The sequence below is a fragment of the Trachemys scripta genome, chromosome 3 (genome assembly GCF_013100865.1).
Source record: "Trachemys scripta elegans isolate TJP31775 chromosome 3, CAS_Tse_1.0, whole genome shotgun sequence".
NCBI lineage: Eukaryota > Metazoa > Chordata > Testudines > Emydidae > Trachemys > Trachemys scripta.
Window position 1 is genome coordinate 168,175,113 of NC_048300.1, and position 21,211 is coordinate 168,196,323.

A 21,211-nucleotide genomic window follows, 5' to 3' on the forward strand; every position below is an offset into this window, starting at 1 on the left:
GCAAGTGAAATGCAGATGCCTGGTAAAGAGCTTCTCATAGAAGGCATGCTCTTAAAACTGCTTTTAAACCGTGAAAACAAGGAAGAGGGGTTTTATGCAAATATGACTCATGTATTACCCATTTCTGATACAAAATTAGACAAACTCAAGCAAGAAACATGAAATGATCCAACCTTTCAAGAGCTTGAGCAAGTTATTCTAGATGATGGCTAACAGGAAAAGCCCAGGCACCTCCAAGTAAAAAAAAGTATTGTGACTATAGAGATGAAATTGCTGCATATGATGGGATTCTGAACAAAGGACATTGTCATAGCACCACACAACATGAGGTTGGAAATGCTAGGTATAACCTACAGTGCCCATTTGAGTATTGAGAAGTGCAGGAACAGAGCCCAAGATGTTCTGTTCTGGCCAGGCATGCATGCTGCCATCAAAGATAAGGTATCCAAGTGGAAATCTGCAATAAATACAGGAAACAGAATGCAAAAAACCCACTGAAACCACATGAGATTCCTGCTGCAGTTGGCCCAAGGTTGGCACAGATGTGTTTGAATGAAATGGAAATGATTACCTCTTATTGGCGGAATATTACTCAGGTTTTTTTTTTAATTAACCTTTTATACGATATATTGAGCAGCAATGTAATAATGTAATTTTTTCACCATAGGATTCCAGATGAATTAACAACAGATAATGACCAACAATTTATAAATGCCTCATTTTGGTAATTTTCTTTGAACATCAGTTCAAGTCCTTACAATCAAATTTAGGAACAGAAAAGTGCAAACATCAAAGAACTTGATTAAAAAAGAGCTCTGGCAGATTCAAGGGGTCCATAGTTAGCATTGTTAGAGTATTGCAATACACCCCACATTTATTTATTAGGTTCACCAGTTCAGATACGCAGTAGGCAGAAGGACAAAAACTTTAGTGCCAACTTCTGGCAAGCTTATTGAGTCAAAAACAATTAAACCTGAAGAGATACACACTAGGGAAGTAGGGAAGAAGAAATGCTATAACAAGAATGCCAAACAGTAACCCCTGCAGGTGAGAGAAAATGTTAGAATCCTTACAGAAAGGTGGCTGGCAACCTGCCAGTGTAAACGTTATCTCATCTGCAGCAAGGTCATAAACCCCCCCTACTTCCCCCCCCCCCCCCGAGGGTCAGTCCTACAGGAGGGACAGAAGAATGCTAAAAAAAAATTAATGAAAACTTTGATGATCTATTTCAAGAAAATGCTAGCGATGGTGCTTCTGTGCTGACAGAGGTAACACATGATTCAGTCAGTGGCAATGAAAAATACCAGGAATGGCAAATACAAGTTCTAGGGGTGGATCCACTTCAGTCTCCAGACCTGCCACTGCAGAAGGAACTGTTCTGAGAACAAGAAGTGGCCATGTAATCAGAAAGCTCTCATGGTTTAGAGATATAGAGAACGAGAGAGAGAATAATCCACTTATCTGGCGGGGGTTCAAAGTCATCAACCCCATGCCCTCCTAGAGTTCTCCATCGGTGTGTTTTACTAACTGATGATACTAGTTTATAGCTCTTTTGAACACTGGCTTTCTCTAGGGCCACACTGAAAAAGAAGTCCCTGCGCTCCCATAAAGAACTGGGACAGGCCCTTGCATGGATTAACCAAGATGAGGGGAGGCTCTTTGTCTGCTCCCCTCCAATCCCAGCAAAACCCAATCACAATCTGGCCCTGAATATATTGCTTAAAGAAACATATTGGTAATGTTTACATCTTTGTTTTATTGCTGAGTTGGAACCATGAACTATTTTTGATGTCTTCAAACTTCACCATTAAGGGCCTAGGATCCAAGTATTAACTATTGTGGAATTACATGTTCCATGCCAAATCCTGCTGCCTTCACTCAATCCTTACTCATTGAGCTCTCACTAAAGCAAGCTGGTCTGGGTAACTGAAGTCACTGGGAGTTTGGAGTGAGAATTTGGCCTGAGATTTCTAAATGTCCTCTGATTAGTATGAATAATTAAAAACAATAAGAAGCACCATATTTACCGCTGGCTTGCCAGCTGCCCCATTTTGGCTTGGAGTGTCCTGGGTATTTGCAGTCCTGGCCATAGCTCCTGGATATATTTTTGCCTAAGCTGTTAAAAACATATACTGTGCATAATTTTTGCCTGCTGCCAATAGGGGCCACTGTGGGAATCAACCAGAGGCCAGTGTCAATCAGCAACTTTTACATTCCCTTGCTCCCTTTCTCAGCAACTATGCTCTCTGCTGGAGATTAGAAAGCAGCACATGGGCTAAAAGAGCAACTGGGGAAGCTGAATATTCACTGGCCTAGCGGCAGTTTCTAATCCCCCACTCTAAGGCTACAGTAATTGTCAGGGGTGGGTGAGATACAGAGAGGTGCAGAATGGCTCCTTCCCTCTCAGGAGTTAGGGGGAGACACTCAGAAGGGAGACACAGATGGGAAGCGGGAGAAAGGGATAAGGGGAATGGGATCCCCAGGGAGATGGAAAGAAAGCTGGAGGGGTGTAGAGGTTGGATATCCAACAATATGGAAGTTAGGGCAAAAAGGGACATAAGAATGAGGGAAAGGAAACCACAGTATCCTCAACCTTCAGAGTGGAGAAAACAGTAGTAGCCCTGAGGCTTCAACACAGAGAGGATGATGAGAATGCCTTCCTCCCCACATAGTGAAAATTCCACATAGTGAAAATCTACTTAGTGACAGGGGTGTTTGGGGATTGGAGGACTATTGAAAGTTCAGATAAGCATCCAGTTTTCTGGGGACTTATTTGACCCCCAAGCATCTTAGAGATCAGGCTAATCTAATATAATCATATGAAACTAACATTTCCTCTAACACACGAGTCTTTGACAGAGAAATGACCTTAGAGAAACAATGTTACATTTGGTAATATGTCTTATAGGTGACTTATTTAGCATGGCCAAGCTACACAAAGCCATATAAAAGGTGTTGTTATTTTTTAAATGACAGAATCCACCTGTCTGAAATGGGTATGTTATTTCCTTGAACTCCCTGCTGCACAGATGCCCTGGCTGATTGGGCACAGAAAGAAAGAGGACTGGTTTGGCTTGGACTGGTTTATTCACCTTTCAAATGATTGCATTTTTAAATCAACTAATCGATTTTAAAGTAAAGTTTTTCTTTTAAGTTAGTTCTAAAACTTTGGGGAATGTTGTTTCACTTTTTAAAAATGTTTATAATTCTACGAGATTGCAGTTCTTAAGTCACTGTAACTGCTAGGAAATAAACTAGGTCAGGGGGTCTCAAACACGCAGGCCGCTGTGGCCCGCCATAGCTCCCCTCACTCTCTGACCCCTGCCTCTGCCCCCCCTGAGTGCACCTTATCCCCACCCCCTGCCTGTCTCCCAGCGCTTCCTGCTGCCAAACAGCTGTTTGGTGGCACTTAGGACTTTCCAGGAGAGAGGGGGGAGGAGCAGGGATGCAGCTTACTCAGGGGAGGAGACGGAGAAGAGGTGGGGCTGGGGCAGGGATTTGGGGGCAGGGCGGAGGCTTTTGTATGTTTGTATGAAAAGGTGTCAGTGATGCAGCCCTCAGGCCAATGTACTAATCCTCATGTGGCCCTTGTGGTGATTTAAGTTTGAGATCCCTGAACTAGGTTAAGGTTAAAAATTGTATTTAACGACTGAACTTTTTACCCTACACCTTAAACTTTGTATCTGTAACTGTTATTTGGCTGCTGATTGTTCTCCCACCATAGGGAGGTTTACTATTCAATCCAGCATCTCTTTGTCTTTTAAGAAAGAAGTTGTGTTTCACCAACACTATAGCCTGTAACCTAATACTGGAAAGTCTTGGATTCAGGCCAGATGTTAATTTCTTCAGAGACACTTAAAAATACTGAAGTCTTCTCTGCTGGTGCCAGTAACTGGGAACTAAGAGCCAAAGAAATTCCTTCAGTAGTGAAAATTATTGATCAAACCCTGTAATTTCCTTCACCTGTATCTGATCTATGCACGTGTGGCTCATGTTTACGTACACAGTGTTGTTGTATCCCTATTGGTCCAGGATATTAGAGAGACAAGATGGGTGAGGTAATATCTTTTATTGGACCAACTTCTATTGCTGAGAGAGACATGTTTATGCTCAGACTTTGTGTGACTGGAGAGTCATACAAACTGCATGGCATCCATCAGCATGAAATTCTCCAGTATGCCACTGCAACTGGAATGGGTGGATGTCAAGAAAGAGTTTGGCCAACTCTATTATTCACCGTGGAGTGAAAATATGGCTTCATGCCTCAGAAAGCTGCCATAACACAGTTGTTCCAGACCCTATCTATCAAGCTGATCTATGGTATTTATAGGACCCCAATTACTGTAGACCAGGGGTTGGCAACCTCTGGCACGCGGCTCACCAGAGTAAGCACCCTGGCAGGCTGGGCCAGTTTGTTTATGTGCCGCGTCGGCAGGATCGGCCAATCGCAGCTCCCACTGGCTGCGGTTCGCCGTCCCAGGCCAATGGGGGGCTGTGGGAAGTGGCGCGGGCGAGGGATGTGCTGGCCGAGGCTTCCCACCGCCCCCATTGGCCTGGGACTGCCAGTGGGAGCTGTGATCGGCCGAACCTGCCGACGCAGCAGGTAAGCAAACTGGCCCGGCCGTTGCCGACCCCTGCTGTAAACTATAGCACTGAGAAACAAAATGCATTAAGATAAACATAATAATTAATCAAAATAGACTTTGCTTTAGCCATCAAAGGATTTGGATGCTTATACTATTTTGTCCATTTGAAGACCTTAAAATTCCTCGAAGTCTCCAATATTCACCTCTTTTGATGTTACTTATGTCTTAAAACAATTATCTTATATATTTATATATGACTCAGCACTACTTTGAATATTTCAGTTATTTAAAAATCAGTGACCTGTCTATAAGCCAGTTGGGTATATACATAAGTAAATAGGATACTAAGAGAGGTGCTGAAACCAGGAAGGAACAGGTGGACCAGCTCAGGGAGTCCACTCCTAGGCAGACAAGAGACAAAAAAGTTGTGTTAGTTCTTCCTGGGTTGTTTATTCCCCATGCAAGAGAGGGAAAGAGGAGGAGCAAGACTAAGGGAGAGGAGTGAGTTCAATATATACAAATATGTCAACCAGTTCTGCAAAAGCTGCAATACAAGTTAGGTAATCAATGATTTGTCTCCCTTTTGAACATACATACTGGATCTATACTACCCAACTCTATTGTACTCCTCCAAACTCTTATATTGAAAGCGAGTGCAGATCCCAGCACAAAAGTGTGCTGGGTTATAGAAATGCTTGTAGAATTTCACCCTTTATGAATAGTTTGGTCTGTTGAGGGGATGTGGGTAAAGAAAAACTGAAACACAGGTGGAGAACAGCAAATAAACATGCTTAACTGTTCATGACACACAGTTTGTGTGACAAAAAGTGTGGGTAGTGTCTAGGGTGGTGAATTTGGAAGTTTGCCTTCCAGAGCAGATATACAGCCAATAATGCTCATTAAATATCTCATAGCACTTTTTGCACAGGTATGCTAGGCATGGAGTCCTGACAGAATTCCAGTTTGGAAATTACTTTACACATATTTGTGTGAGTGTTTTATAATGGTATATAAAGACACAGAGAGACAGAGAATACATAATTGTAGAATGCCATATCCAGGTTTTATCCAAATGAGTTTAAGATTTGTCGCATCTTCTATGATTACCCATGAATGGCAAAGCCATGAGTGAGTTATGCAGGCCATCCCAAATGGTACAATCCAGCAATACAATCTTTATGTCACACTACAGTGTCATGTATTCTGTATCATGTGTTAGAGAAAAATAATTTACAAATGCTTTAGAGATTTAAAACATTTTATTGGACTTTATTTCTGCATTTTTCTGCATTCAGTAGACTTAGTAACTTTGTTAAGATCTGTTCACTTTTTCAGGCTTAGAGCGAGAGGAATTCTGAAAATTTGATAGCTAGGCTAAATATGATATAAAACATTAGTTTTAATAATTCTCTCTTTATATCTTTCAAATGATCTAAAAGAGATCTTTTTATACATAAAAATGTCCTATAATTAAATTCTGCTATTCTGGGCTTTTCCAGGGCAGGAAGCAAGTGCTAAAAGCAAGTTGGGAATCTCTCCTTTCCAATAGGATAGTACGCAAGCTATTAGCCCTACAGGGACGAGAGATACCAACCCTTTGACCCATCGTTGGCACACAACTGAATATTACCTATTCTGGGGCTCAGGCAGGTATAATTTTTTTGAGGGAAATTCTACAGTTTGGGGCAGGGGTAGGCAATCTATGGCACGCGTGCCGAAGGCGGCACGCGAGCTGATTTTCAGTGGCACTCACACTGCCTGGGTCCTGGCCACCGGTCTGGGGGGACTCTGCATTTTAATTGAATTTTAAATGAAGCTTCTTAAACATTTTAAAAACCTTATTTACTTTACATACACCAATAGTTTAGTTATATATTATAGACTTTTAGAAAGAGACCTTCTAAAAAAGTTAACATGTATGACTGGCCCGCAAAATCTTAAATCGGAGTGAACAAATGAAGACTTGGCACCCCATGTCTGGAAGGCTGCCGACCCCCCCTGGTTTGGGGGAAGAAGTAAACATTTCTCTGACAATTTGGCTTTTTAAAAAATGGCAGCTGTTTGATGCTGTTCAGGTGTTAGGAATGTTAGAACTAGCCCAAAGAAGATGCATTAGTGGTAATAGGGTAGATCAAAAGTGAATGATAAATTCATTGGTCAAATTAATTTCACCTTCACATTATATGAATTACAGGTGGGGCACGTGCAACTGCCTTTTATTAAGGTTGCCAAACACATCAGACGCTTATATCTTTGCCAAAATTTAACCCATTGGGCTGAAATTTTCTATGCTAGGTGTCTGCCACAGGCTGAACTTTTCTGGAATGTTTCAGCGAAGGCAGTTTAGTTGTTTCCAAGTATGATGCTAAGGAAAAATACATTGTTTTGGCCATGCTAAAAATGTTCTGGTGCCTTTTACTTTGAAAAGTTCTAGTGCACCCATGTTTTGGAGCAGAGACTTGATGTTTGTCAAGGGAGTGCCTTGTGCATCCCTATGAAAACCTGTCCAAATGTGGCCAATTATAAGAGTTTCAAAATTGCAGTTTGCACATGCTCAGTAGGGACTTCATAGATCTTAGCAACTAAATTCCCTGATGGTTCCATCTATACTGGACATGCTGTAGCCCAGGGCTGAGTAGGATTTTCCCTTCAATTGCACCTCTGTGCTGCTGCAGGCCATCCCAGGTTCAGGCTTCTACACTGTCCCTCCTGTATGCTCAATATCCTCTCCCTGCTAGGCCCAAGTAGCTGCCTGATTCAAATGCAGAAGGGACAGAAGCCAGACTAGAGAGTAGATTGGAAAAAGAAGATTATGAAGAGGGTGTGATTGGGAGTGGAGACTGGCAGGGGATGGGGTAAGAACGAAACTGTGGCTGGCTGGACAAAAAAGACTGGGACTGGGAACCAGGGGTGGAGACTTGGACTGGGAGCCATGGAGAGGAGGATGCAAAGGAGAAGGAGGTGAGTGGGGAGACAGATCTGATGAGGAGCCAAGGTTGGGGGAACACAAGCATCGGCTGGGCAAAGAACTTGGGACAAGACACTGCGATGGGGAAACACAAAGATTTGACAAGGAGCCCAGGTAGGGAGACTGGGACAAGAAACATGAGTGGGGGATGACTGGAGGCCAGGACAGGAAGAGAGACAGATCAGATAAAAAGCCAGGAGTGGAGGGAACTGGAGGACTGGAAGGGTGAGACTAAAACTTGTTGGGCAAGTAGACTGGGATGCTTGGAAGGGAAGAAGAGGTAATAGAATATAAGAAGGAGCTTCTTCGTAGTGTTGTAATTAATGCGACACAAACACAAGTGGGGTCTCTGTATGTTGCACCTTTTCTAAAGCAGCAGCAAGAACCTTTAGTAAACACACTGTCCCTGTTCCCCCAACAGTCATCCTGTCTGTGCTTGCCTTATGCACGCATGATGCCTCCAACCACTATGGCTGCAGATAGCCTCCTGCACACCCACCATGTGGTTCTGACCCCAAGAATCAGTCTGCCCTCACTTTACTCTATTTCTCACTCTCTGCTTTCATTTGACTTTTTCCCTGCATGGCTCCTCCCTGCCCCCACACATCCCACAGTCTTTAAGTGGAATGGGATCCCAAACGTTTGAGTTGAGCATTCAAACCTGTGAATTTGGAGTGGATTTGAAATTAGGCAAAGTGAGTTTCTTACCCCTTATGAGAACTCACTAGGTTAGGCAAATCTAGAGAGCAATCTGTCTTAGCAGCTGACTTTCTGAAACATTTCCTAGGCTTTAGGGTCTGTTCTCCCAACAATGCCTATATAAATCTCAAGAAAATGCTAGTCATGGGAGCAAAGGTAGCCCCCTGCCCAATCATGTTTGGAATCCTCCTCAGCATGGTCAGGAATCATCACCAAGTATTTGTTCATGCTGTCCCTTCCCATCCTTGCCTCCCTACTTTTAAATATCTGTCCCTCTGTACTATGTATTTGGGGTATGTTGAGGAATGCCACATGATTATCCAATCCTGCAGCCTTTCCATGTGCATAGTTTTAGGCAAAGGTCTGGCTGCAGGAGAAGAGTAAGTTTTGACCTGTAGTATTGCTTGACCAAAACAGAACATGTACATTTTTGAAGGAGGTTACAGAATTCTTGGTAGGACTTCTCACTACAACCACAAAGAGCATTTGTATAACCTAGATTTTTCATTAAAAAAAATCAGACTAGAGTAACTAATCATATATAAATATGTTTAATTGCTGCCAATATTAAAAGATCCTATTTCAGCATAGACAAAACTACAGGATTTTCTTCATATTTTAATTGAATAATTCAACATAATACTTTAATAAACTAATGTCTATTGCTTACAATTTTCACTCTGAAGTATTGAAAGGAAATCATTACTTTGTAGAAAGAAAAAATGCATAGGAATAGCAAAGAAAACTCTAGAAAAGGTAGTTAAATGAGGCAATGCATTAGGCTGATAATAGGGATACAAACCTGGGGAGAACAATACATGAATTAGGGATAGGCGAACTGGTTCAGATTCCATAAAAAATCACCTACCTCCTCCTTACACGTAAGCATGGACCTTTAATTCTTTTTTTGGAAATAAACCTTCCTTGAAGTTCTGAAATAGTCAGATAATCGCTTTGCCAATTTTGGAATCAGACTAGTCTCATCAATCTATTCTCTTGATATTTCCAGCTCAGACTGATAACTTCAAGAGACTTAGAGAGCTTAGATAAACTTTAAGTAGGGATTCCAAAATTTGGATGCTTGTCCAGACTGGGACTGCAAAATTTCTGAAGTTGCCCATCCTTAACGTGTACTCTATGCACAAAGAAATTAACAAAGAAATAGACTTATTTATAGGCCCAATCACTGCATGGTTCTCCTATTGATTTCAGTGGAAATTCCAAGCATGGGTCAGTTCCTATACATTAGCTAGTACTTTTCCAAAGAGCATATCTAGAGTCTGTCATAATTATATGCGCTTGCTGAGCAAATAAATATGTAAACAGAATGATTTTGTTTATATCTTACTTGAGTTCTTGTGAGCTTGTGGCCAGCATACTTCGAATGCTTTTGTCAGCCAAGGGGCAGCCAGACAGACTGTAAGACATGGCAGGATATCCAAGTAAGTCAACCTCCTTAAAAGCTAAACTCTCCCAAACAATCACAACATAAAAAATAAAAATTAAAAATTGTAATGCAGAAAAGCGATGGGGCAAGTGCTGTAATATTGACTTTTGTAATATAGTTAACCCTCTGAATATATTTAGATATAAATTTTACTTCCAGTACTACATAATGTAAATGAACTTTTTTTGTTTTTACAAAGTAGTAAAATGTAACAAAAATATTTGTGATCCCTGGGTTAACTACTCAAAAAGCTTAAGAAAACTTTGGAAATTTTAGTAATCTATTTAAAAATAAAAGACGTTTATACAACACACAAATTAGCATGCTTTTAATATCAACATATACTACTCAAAGGGTTAACACATAGTTCAACATTTTTACTTTGACAGCATTGTTGAGGTAAGCTGAAAACAATAAATTGAAAAGACAGAATCCACCATGAAAAAAATGAAGTCACACCTTCTATGTGAGGCGTAATTACCAGTCACATGACCACTCCCATCACACCCTGGTGTTGGACATCTGCCACCAAACAAAAACAAAAACAGCCAAAATAGTAAGTATGTTTAAAAAAATAAAAAAAAAACTTTTAAAAGTTTCATTGTTTCCAGTTTAGCTGCAATGACTGCAAGGGGATTTAAGCATCCTATCAAAAAGCTGAAAAATGAACAGCATTAAATGAAAATGGCGTCTCAGTACAATATAGCATCATTAAGAACAAGCAAATACATGTTAGCTTATCACTTTACTTAACTGGCAGTTGGAAACATTTATATGCTGCAAATGTCGCATGCTCATACTGCAAGGCGTATATGTACTTGTTTGTTTAAAAAAGACAAAGAGAAAAGGTTAAAAGGAGAAAAAATAATTTCACCTCACATTATGCTTACGTTATTAAATCCTTTTTGCTCTCTTTGCATTGAGGGTATTTGGGTTTAGGGCTTGGGATTGTAACTTCACCAGGATACCTTCGTTCTTCAAGTGCCTCTTGGAAAGGATCCAAGTCTTCTGGCTGCAGGCAAACATATTGGTATTAGTCCCACTTAGGTGAGGCTGCAATATACACAAAAAATAATGCCACGTATATATCAGACATATCGCCTCCATTACTCCCACTCAATCAGAAAAACGTTGAAATTATTTTACCTTTTTTCTCACCTGCTAGACCTTTATATAGTACCTTTACATTTCAATGCACACGTTAGAATACGTGAAAAAGAATTAGATTATTTAATTTGAGGAGAAAGATGCAAAAGTCAGATATTTTCTCTTGTACAGTGTCTATTCCCAATGGTATCAGCAGCTGCCTTTGAAAGTCAACTACTATTCTCTTTCACAAGAATCAATACTTTTTCCAAAGTCACAAGTTTTTACAAACCACAGCCCCAGAAAAACAAAGCCTAAATATAGTATCTTATCCATCAAAATGCCAACTTCAATAACCATTTGTAAATAGTTAAGCATTCTCCCAAAAAATGAATCAGGAATGATGTTAGCAGCCAATTGCTAAACACACATGTAGTATCACAATCTGGGGCAAACCTGAATGGATCTGCCTGGCAAAATATAATTTTGTAATTAAATTTACTGATGGATTTAGCCTTTTTATATTTGAAACTTAAGCATTAATTTCAGAAGTGAAAAAAAACATGGCAGAAAGCACTGATGCAGAAACTCCTGCAGATGGTGCTGTGAGCAACAGAATTAAAGAACGATTCTGCTTGTTTCAGTCAATGTGTTATACTGTATTTAATATCTCCCATTTCTTAGATAATGAGAGAAATCCTGGCCCCAACCAAGTCAATGGCAAAGCCCGCATTGATTTTAGCAGAGCTAGTATTGCACCCAATGTATATAAAGCAAATAGCACTTTATTTCATGTCTCTACATTCATTTTTTAAATCATGCCATCCTATATTTTAATTAAAATAAGTTGGAGAGAGATATTGCTACACAAGTTTGATAAGAATTCTAATCTTATAATGTAGATATAGTAAGAGAAAAGATATTGCTATACAAAGTCTGGGATTGTAAAATCATGTCTAGATTACAATGGGATAAATATGGCAAACAGGCTAGTGAGCTAGAGTTGAAACCTGACAAATACAAACAGTAGCCTCCCAGCAACTCGCCCCCCCACCCCAAAGCAGCCGTCTGACAACTGTTAGGACCATCCTTTCAGAGTGGTGACTGAAAATACTTGCTACATGTTACAAGCTTTGAAACTTAAAATAAATTCACTATGGAGCAAGTTTTCTTTATTTGCCTCTTTCTGTTTATAGGTTTTTAGAGTCTATTACACCTCATATTTCTTCATAATACTCTTGAAATAAAATATTTCATTACAATGGTATAAAGGCCCTATTGAGTATCCCTTGCACACCCAAAGCGTTGTGCTCCTACTTTCCTGAATGCACAAGGAATGTAGGAGCAGGCCTTTTGACAACAAAATCCTGGTTAGCTAAATTAATGGAAAACTTATACTGTACTCTGTTCGTGCTTCTTAAGTAGATCTGTGTGTATAAACACACTTTTAAATAATCAGTCCTTCACTTTCGAATCTTAATCTGAGAAGAGTATCTTGTTCGGAAAGCTGGTAAAAACTTGATACCAACATTGAAAAAAGTTATGTCAACTTGCTCAGATGGAATAAGGTAGATTTGGAAAATTAGAACATCTTCACAGAAGAAAATATTTGTTAACAAGACAGTGCTGTTAGAAAACATGATTCACATTCATGGTTCAAATGTTGTCGGATGGAAGTTAGTCACCAATCAGATGTGTACCAACATGATATATTTTGAAAGATTAACCACCTGAGTGTCCTCTTGTTAGGAAACCAACCATTTTTTGTTTATTACCTACACATGGTGTTTCCTCTTCCCTTTCAGATTTTAGAAATCTAATGAATTAAAACAGTCAGATTGCAATCAGAACCCTTAGATGAAAAAGACATACATTAATTTCTTTGGAATCATCTTCATCTATTCTTCTGGGCTTCATTTTAGTGTAGTCCACTGGCAAGTCCCAGCAGTCACTCTCATTCAGTTGGTAACACCGGTTATTCATCACAGCTTGTCGTTGTGGTGACATTGGCTCCAGTGGTGTCAAAATGGTACAGCAACCATCTCGCTGTCTCTGTTTGTTCATGCTTAGATCCAAGGTTCCATTTTCATCTACTTCCATATCAGGATTCTGTCAAAATAAGAAAAATAGTGTTAATTCAGCTTTTAACTATCAAAATGTCACCTCTCTGTGTTTTTTAATCTGATTGCTTAGTAGAATGATAAAAGGCTTTATCATGCCTATATAGATTGTAAGCATTAAGCCCCCTCCCACACGTAGCATGATTCTGTTACACAACATTAATGCTGTTAAAGTAGATTCACTCATATCTTCATAAAAGGCTAATCTGATATTTGGTAGAAAGGGGGAGACTTCCCACTAACCACAACCATCCTCCCAAAACACAGGTGTAAAATTTGACAGTGAAATGAGAAATCCCCAAAGGTATGTTTTTGCTGTGTTTATGTCCCTGATTTACTCTTTGGCAGGTTAGACTAACAGAGTTAACATCTATATGATTCTGCCTACTTCCAGTCCTTCCAACACCTGCTTATATGATTAGAGCAATAAAAACCAGATAGCAAGTTGCAACAAAAAAAGCAGAATACTTTGCTCTTCTAACACTAACAGGTAAAGAATTAGAAAAAAAGAGCTTTGGTTACTAAAGCAAGTAGGTTTACACTGTGTTTGCTACCTTCATATTATGAGAAAATGCATCCAAATCTCACAGTTCCTCCATCACAGATGTTAAGATTTAATATATCTTAACTTTCCAAAGACTATCTATATAATCAGCTGGCCTGGGTAACACAGCTGGTACTGACATTCCTTGCAGCGACAGAGGAACTGTGAAGTATAGGGTGAGTAGGTTTGGGATTTTTGTTTTTGGCTTGAAAATAGATCAAGAATTATTCACTTCAAATCATCTTCCTCTTCTTCTTTCTTTTCCTCAGGGAGTGGGAGGGCATTTAGATGGGAGGGAGGGAAGCAAAATACCCAATCAATCCTTAATTTTTCAAGAGTAAAACACTTCACCAGAAATTAGATTTCAAAATTGCTGTGAATTCTACCGTCTACTCTGATGTCTAGCAGCTCTCTTTCCTCTTGAGGTAATAACAGAACAGCAGCAAGACACTTAATGAAAATCCCTTTCTTTGGTTATTGCCTTGATAGATTATACAGTATTATTCTACACAAACACTTTTTGCCATAGTTTATTCCTGATTATTGCCCTGATATTAATTTAGGCTTGATAATGTATTTATCTTCCCAGATTTGTTATTACATTTTTTGCCATATATTTTTAAGGCTATTGCTCAAACTTTTTCAATTCCTGTTGGTTCTGAGCACAATACATTTATTTGCATGCCACAAAGAGATTTCCCTCATCTATAGGATTAAATCAATTAATATAAAAGGAAGCATTTGAAAACAAAATTACTAACCTTACTGAATTCATATAAATTAAGATCATTACTAATAACTACTGGTAAGATTGTTAGCTCATTATGTATGATCAAGAAGCTTTATACAACAGGAAAAAAAACCCTTTGTTTATCTGGAGAAGAGCAGAACATGTCTGCCAGCTCAAAAGCTCTTCTATAAGCACAATAAAACTGTTCCCCCTGCACTGCATCTGTCTATTTAGCCATCTAGTGGCCTCCTATAGGTAGCACTTTATTGGTTGCTGGTGTATTTTAAATACCGGTAGTCATTTCTCCTCAGATGTCAGAGTCAAGATTTAATCTGGTTATAACAAAATCAAAAGGTTCTTATAAAAGTTTTACAATTTGGATGAATTTTAATAATGCTACTGTTTATAAAGGTTAACATCAAAATCTTTTTATTTTATTTGTTTTAGTGTTGCCATTTAATAATACATTGAGAATTTACTAACACTTTATAGAGCATTGGTGATACTGCATTATTACTGATATGCAACTTAAAAGTTATCTGCAGTGGAGGATTTTTTGTTTGTTTCAAACATATTATGCATCTATTTGAGAACAATTATATTCTGGATAGATAAGACAATATTGTGTACAATACTACAAATTTTCTTTGTACTAGATCATAAAACCTTAGGGCCCATGTGTGATTTATACATGAAGTTACAGTATTAAACCATCCTCTTTCTTACAATTATAAATCAGATAGTGTTAGTAAAAATTCTATAGTGCAATTAATACCACTTAAGCAACCTAAATAGCTTCCATAGTTACTATAGACCCCATCAGTAAGAGAAGGACTAAAACAGAGAACAACACATTTTATCAGCACCATTTTAACTCTAAGCACTGATCTGGATTTCAAGAGTTACTGATGAGTAATTTGCATCTTTATCTTTTATTTTGCTGCCTTAGCAGAGCTGCCACATTTTTGTTCACTCTGAGAAAAAGATTAAGCAAGAGGCATTAAAGCTACTCTTGAACCTATCAGGGCACAAATCTAGTGCAGTAAAGAGGTTTGTATCATCATCAACAAACATAATTGCTAATTTTTACCCGGGCACAGAGATCCTGAGGTTTAGTGGAGAGGTTCTGAGGCATCTCCCTGCAGCGAGTGGAGAGATTCAGAATAGCAGTGGCAGCCATGTGTGCTGCCTCCATGTCATGAGTATAGTCAAAGCTGCTCTTGCTGCAGGTACTGCTGGCACTGCTGCCTCCACCACAACTCATATTGCTGCTGCTGCTAGGGGCATAACTGCTTGTTGTGCTGCTGGTTGGGCTCGAATTCTTACAATAACGTTTAGCTGTGGGAAGAAATATGACAAGGATGACTCAAAAGTACTAGCACATTACATAAATGACAAGAAAAACAATCTACTGTGGGTGAATTTTATAATGAGCAACAGTGACTGATTAAAAAAAGGCAACAGAAATGATGCAGGTATTCTATGATTTTGTGTGTGAGTCCTTTACACAAGTAATTGGGTGTGTATTAAACATACCATTAAAAATAAATACGGAGGATGTGACTATATACCGTAGTGACAAACAGGCGAGATTTAGCAAACAAACACTGTGCATGAAATTCCAACAAAGGCACAGGAAAACACTGCTTTCATTCCATAGTAAGAGCTGATTACCTATTTGTATGGGGATTGAGAACTGTTTGGGTCATTCACTTTTATTAAGGATACTTTAGTGATATTGCACCAGCAAATTGGGCTAACTCCAGATTCACAATAGACCTTAGGAATCCCACTTCCTGGAGCTAGTGGGGATCAAGCTCATTGGGAAGATAATGTGCTTGATCTCTGGGCCAGAGTGCTAACCATATGTCCTTGGTAATCTCAGACTGACCAAAGTGTTCCTCCATTCTGCAATAAGGGCAAGTACTGTGCTTGGTCATTAGAAGGGAAAGGAGGAAGAGTACATGGAAAAAAGAGGGTAGCCATAGAATGAAGGGGCAGGCATTGTCCAAATCTGGATGAGGGGCCCTCACAGGCTAAAGCAAATGTAATATAAACAGAAAAACAATGAGTTCAAAGGTGTGATTTTTAGAGGTGCTGAGCACCAAAAGCTTCCTGTTGAAAACAACAGGAGTTGTGTACACTCAGCAGCTCTGATAATTAGGATACAAGGGTGTATTTAACTGTATAATGACTGACACACACTGTAGGGCTCAATGGATGCTCAAGAAAGAACTACAGCACTACTTCAGGCTTAAGCCTGCACAATTCAGTCCTCTCTTCTTTAAACAGAACATGACAATATTGTTGGCTTTTTTAAAAAAATGAATATTAACATTTTATAGCCAAAGGAATTTTAAAAACCCAAACCCACTCCTGGCCCAAAATAAATGGCTCAATTTTTTTTTTTAATAAATGACTGAGAAAAAAATGTCAGTTGGTCTATTGCAGTGGGTCTCAAACTTTTGTACTGGTGCACCCTTTCACATAGCAAGCCTCTGAGTGCGACCCCCCTTATACATTAAAAACACTTTTTAATATATTTAACACCATTATAAATGCTAGAGGCAAAGCGGGCTGTGGGGTGAATGCTGACAGCCCCCGAGCCCCCATGGAATAACCCCACGAGCCCCTGAGGGGTCCCGACCCCCGGTTTGAGAATCCCTGTTCTATTGAACCCAGAGTGCTGCTACGTTTTCATATAGCCCAAACACCAGAAGTCAATGTCAGCAGTTACACGTACATGCATTCATGGTATAGTGATTTCTCCCCTTTCAGATCAAGTTCTGTATTCTGCAAAGATTATACTGAACAATATAATAAAAGTGTTGCAATTCCATGTCATTGTGCTTTAGAATATATGCGTAATTGCTGGACAGAAGATTCTATATAAAGGCCCTAGATAAAGGGTCAACACACTAGTTAGAGCTCTTTCTTCATAGTTTCAATTTTTGCCAACCTCTTCAGGTGTGTTGCGGCAGACATACATGCAATAATCTGCTCCCTTGAGCACAGCCTCTTTATGGACTACATTCTGCCTGGAAAAGCAGAAGAGGAGAGTCTGATGGAGAATTTATCTTATACTCCTTACGTCATCCCTTTCATTTGTACATTTTTGGAAAAGTTAATGAAGTCATTGTTTACTGTAAGTGAAATAAAATGCTTAATTCTTAGCAGATGCAGGAGTTTTCTCAGGAAACCCATATAATACACAGGTGTGGATCACTGTTGTTTTCTGCACATTCACAGATAATAATCCTGTGAGTTATTTCCCATGACATATTTTACACCAAATTTCATTCTTAAAAAATAGTAATCAATATTGGTCACTAAAAACTGAGCATTTATCCATGGTTGCTACATTCTGGTAGCCAAGATACTCAACTAATTCTCTAAACTTACAATAGGAAATAAGTACAGTATCTCAGTTACCACGGTGTTGACATAGTAAGTGTTGACTTTTTAACAGCAACCACTTTGCACACATAATTTGCAAAATTAGGACTATATTTCAAGTAAATGAATAACATATCTTTTTTATCACTTGCAAAACAAAAATGCAGCCATATTAGACATTTGAGAGTTGATTAAAATTAAATTAAATATGAGATAATATAAGACATTTTATATATCTATTTCAATACAGAGAATGAGAGAGAGATGGGGGAGGAAAGCAGGGAGGAATAATAAAGAGCTTTCAACATAGGATCAGCCACAAGAAACTCTTACAGGATCTGACACAGACTCCCTCTGTGGCCTTGATAAAATCACATCATCTTTCTGCTTCATTTTCCCCATTAATAGAAAGGCAATCACAATATTTAATCTTAGGCGTGTTGTGAAGATTAATAAATTATTGTTTGTGGAACACTTTGAAGGTGAAAAGCATTATATATGTATTAAGTATATGTGAATGGCTGTGGTCATTTTAGCTTGACCTTCACTGTACAGTTTTTAAACATTTAATGAAGCCTGGATTATCTACCTCACATTAGTTTTGAAAAAGAAATTCAGGACTCTTGCTTATAGTGAATTAAGATAGAGTGAAATCCATCTGCAGAGAAGGGGAACGGTAGTGACATTGTCTGAATACAAAATAAAACACATGTTGCAGTTCTGCTTTTGGGCCAAACTGTGATTTAGTGCATTGCTGTGGTGCAGGGTCGCTGGCACCTCTGTAATCCAACTATGCTTTGTGGCCGAGTGGCAAACCAGAAAGCAGAAAGCAGTCTCTTCCATCAATGACAGCCACATAGCTCTCAGGCAGCCGCTCCAACCAGCTCCATTTCCAAGATTCTGACTTTCCCCTGATGAATGACATAAGGGATGATGACAGTGGGGTCAGTGCTTCTCTAATATCCTAAAGGCTCCTCCATAGCTAAGTAAGCTAGGGAGTGGCAGCTGCCCCATCAAAATTAAGGTATGCAGTCCGTTCCAAACAAAGGGGTTTGATGAGAGAATGAGGCCCAGTTCCAGCATCCTCTATCCCCAGCACCAGCAGCCTTGGTACCAGTTTTATTGTTTAAGTTAATCACAGCGCCAACACTTTTTCTGAACCCCATAGGAGCTCTTCAGGGACTGTGCAGCCCCAGTGCAAGGGAGTGAGATGGTGAGAATTCAGGGAGGACTGCTAGACAACTTGTGGGGAGAGGAACAAATTTGCACAAGCTTTCCACTATCTCTGAGCACGAGCAGCTCCCAACTCCAGAACCCTGTGAACTCCTCTGGACACTGGGTCCAGCTATTCTCATCATTACTGCCATATAAAATAAGCCCATATTGTAGCCCATTATGACGTTGTCCCCAAAGGGAAAATAAAGCCAAACAAACAAACCCTCTTCTTTATAAGATGACCCCCCTGTAGCATCATCAGGGCATCATAGCCTACAACATACAGAGTCCTCTCCCTGTGTAATTATTATTAAAGCTTACACACACAAAAAAGAACACAGTCCATACAACTCACAACCATTTATTTGCTGAATATATCAGCCCTGTGACATTTTCCTGATGGTCTGTGACACAATGCATGGTGCTGCCTCAAAATTAAAAGATTCAAACATCAAGTGATTCATTTTTCAGACCCTTAATACTATATGTATTTCTGTTTTCCTCTTAGAGTGTTTGACAGAATGAAGCTTTGATTAATTACCAGTCTCCACTAAGTTTACATATAACACCTCTTCAAAACAAAAATTTCTTCCCTAATATACAGAGTGGGTTCATACCATAGACCTCCCAAGCTAGCCTCAATGCTATTTGAATGGGGAAAAAAGGGCGTATTCCCCCTTCAAACATACAGGTAACTTCTATTTAGATTAATGGGAGATGGGTGTGTATATAGACAGCAGAATAGTTCACCATCATCTTTCATTTTAATGTTTCATTTTGGGTTTGGGGGTTTTTCACCTTTTTTTTTAAAAGCTATATTTCTAACATTTATAGATTCAAAGACCAGAAGGAACCATTGTGATAATCTAATCTGACCTCTGGTATAACACAGGCCATAGGACTTTTCCAAAACAATTCCTAGAGCAGATCTTTTAGAAAAACATCCACTCTTGATTTAAAAATTGCCAATTATGGAGAAACTAGAACAATTCTTGGCAAATTGTTCCAATTGTTAATTACCCTCACTGTTGAAAATGTATGCCTTATTTCCTGTCTGAATTTGTCATGCTTCAACTTCCAGCCATTGGATTGTGTCATACCTTGCTCTGCTAGACTGAAAAGCCCATTGCTGAATATTTATTCCAAAATGCCATTTTGAAATGAAAAGTCAAAACACAATGTTTGAAAATGGTCAAAACAAAATGTTTTCAAAACAAAGACAAAACATTTCACTTCACAATGGCCAAAATGAACTGCGTTGACATTTTTGATGTTCTTTTTTCCTAATTTTTTTCAGTAGAAACTATTTACCATTTTCAGCCTAAATTTGTGCATAGTTGTTGTGACCTGAAAAATGCATTTTTAGGTGAATTTACTACTCACTGAAAAATAAATTGCCCAGCTCTGCTCTAGAAACTGCAAAGTTCCTTAAGGAAAAACATTTCTTAAGGAAGAGATCTTTTCCTGAGACTGGCAAGTTATCGCTGCTTCCCTTTCATGCCGGTAATAACTAAGGCCATAGAACTTTAGTTTTAACTATGGGAGAAATCCTGACCCCATTGAAGTCAATGACAAATCACCCACTGATTTCAGTGGGGCCAAAACATTCACCCCATATTTCACCCCATGGTTTTATACTTACAGCCACATGCACACACAATACCAGCTTTTCACCCAGCAAGTATGTAAGCCCATTAGGAATGACAACATCCTATTCCACTTTGGGGTGGGGGAGAAGAAATTTACTGAGCCACACATTCCTAAAAGTGTTACCATCACTCCTTACTCATTCTTTGGTGGAGATGTTGACATACAAAGCAAGCTCGCCTCAATACTATTTCAAGGACAAAGGGGTTTTATCCTCAGGTATAGGTATCTCTCATTTACATCAATGGGAGATAAGTGTATATGCCAATGGTTCTCAACCTGCGGCCCATGGGCCGCTTGAGGCCCAATCAGCACACAGCTGCGGCCCATGTGACATCCTCAGGGCCATATAAGTAATATATATAGTGTGGATGCCGCCCACATAACACACAGAGAGCTGCATATGTGGCCCACAATGGTCAATAGGTTGAGAACCACTGGTATATGTAGATAGTAGAGTAATTCCCTATCATCCTTCATCAGTTAGGGCCTAATTCAGCAAAAGCATTAAGTATGTGCTTAGCTTTAACCATGTTCTTAGGTTCTATTCACTTCAATAAGAGTTAGGCACGTGCTTGAATGCTTTGTTAAATGGGTCCTCAAACAGGATGAATTCTTGCTGTTTTCTCCAACATCCGAGAACATGATTACTAAACTTACACATATTCATAGACTTTCTAGCGAGTAAACAGAGCATGTACATAATAGGTAAAATTATTGGTGCAAACCTGTTGACTTATCAGAATTTAGCTATCTATCTCTATTAAGTTGTT

At 39.2% G+C, this 21,211-nt stretch overlaps 1 protein-coding gene across 11 annotated transcripts in view; it reads right to left on the minus strand.

The window, feature by feature from the left end:
- MYT1L (myelin transcription factor 1 like) overlaps nt 1-21,211 on the minus strand; it is a 384,470-nt gene that overhangs the window by 69,803 nt on the left and 293,456 nt on the right. For 9 of the 11 annotated variants that reach the window (XM_034766417.1, XM_034766420.1, XM_034766422.1 and 6 more), the window contains 5 exons: nt 15,271-15,518; nt 12,659-12,895; nt 10,591-10,712; nt 10,160-10,222; nt 9,602-9,670 (listed from right to left, as the gene is read on the minus strand). In XM_034766417.1, the coding sequence (XP_034622308.1) occupies nt 9,602-9,670; nt 10,160-10,222; nt 10,591-10,712; nt 12,659-12,895; nt 15,271-15,518 (739 nt within the window). The remainder of the gene's footprint in view (nt 1-9,601; nt 9,671-10,159; nt 10,223-10,590; nt 10,713-12,658; nt 12,896-15,270; nt 15,519-21,211) is intronic. The other 2 variants (XM_034766424.1, XM_034766423.1) reach the window with 1 other exon arrangement.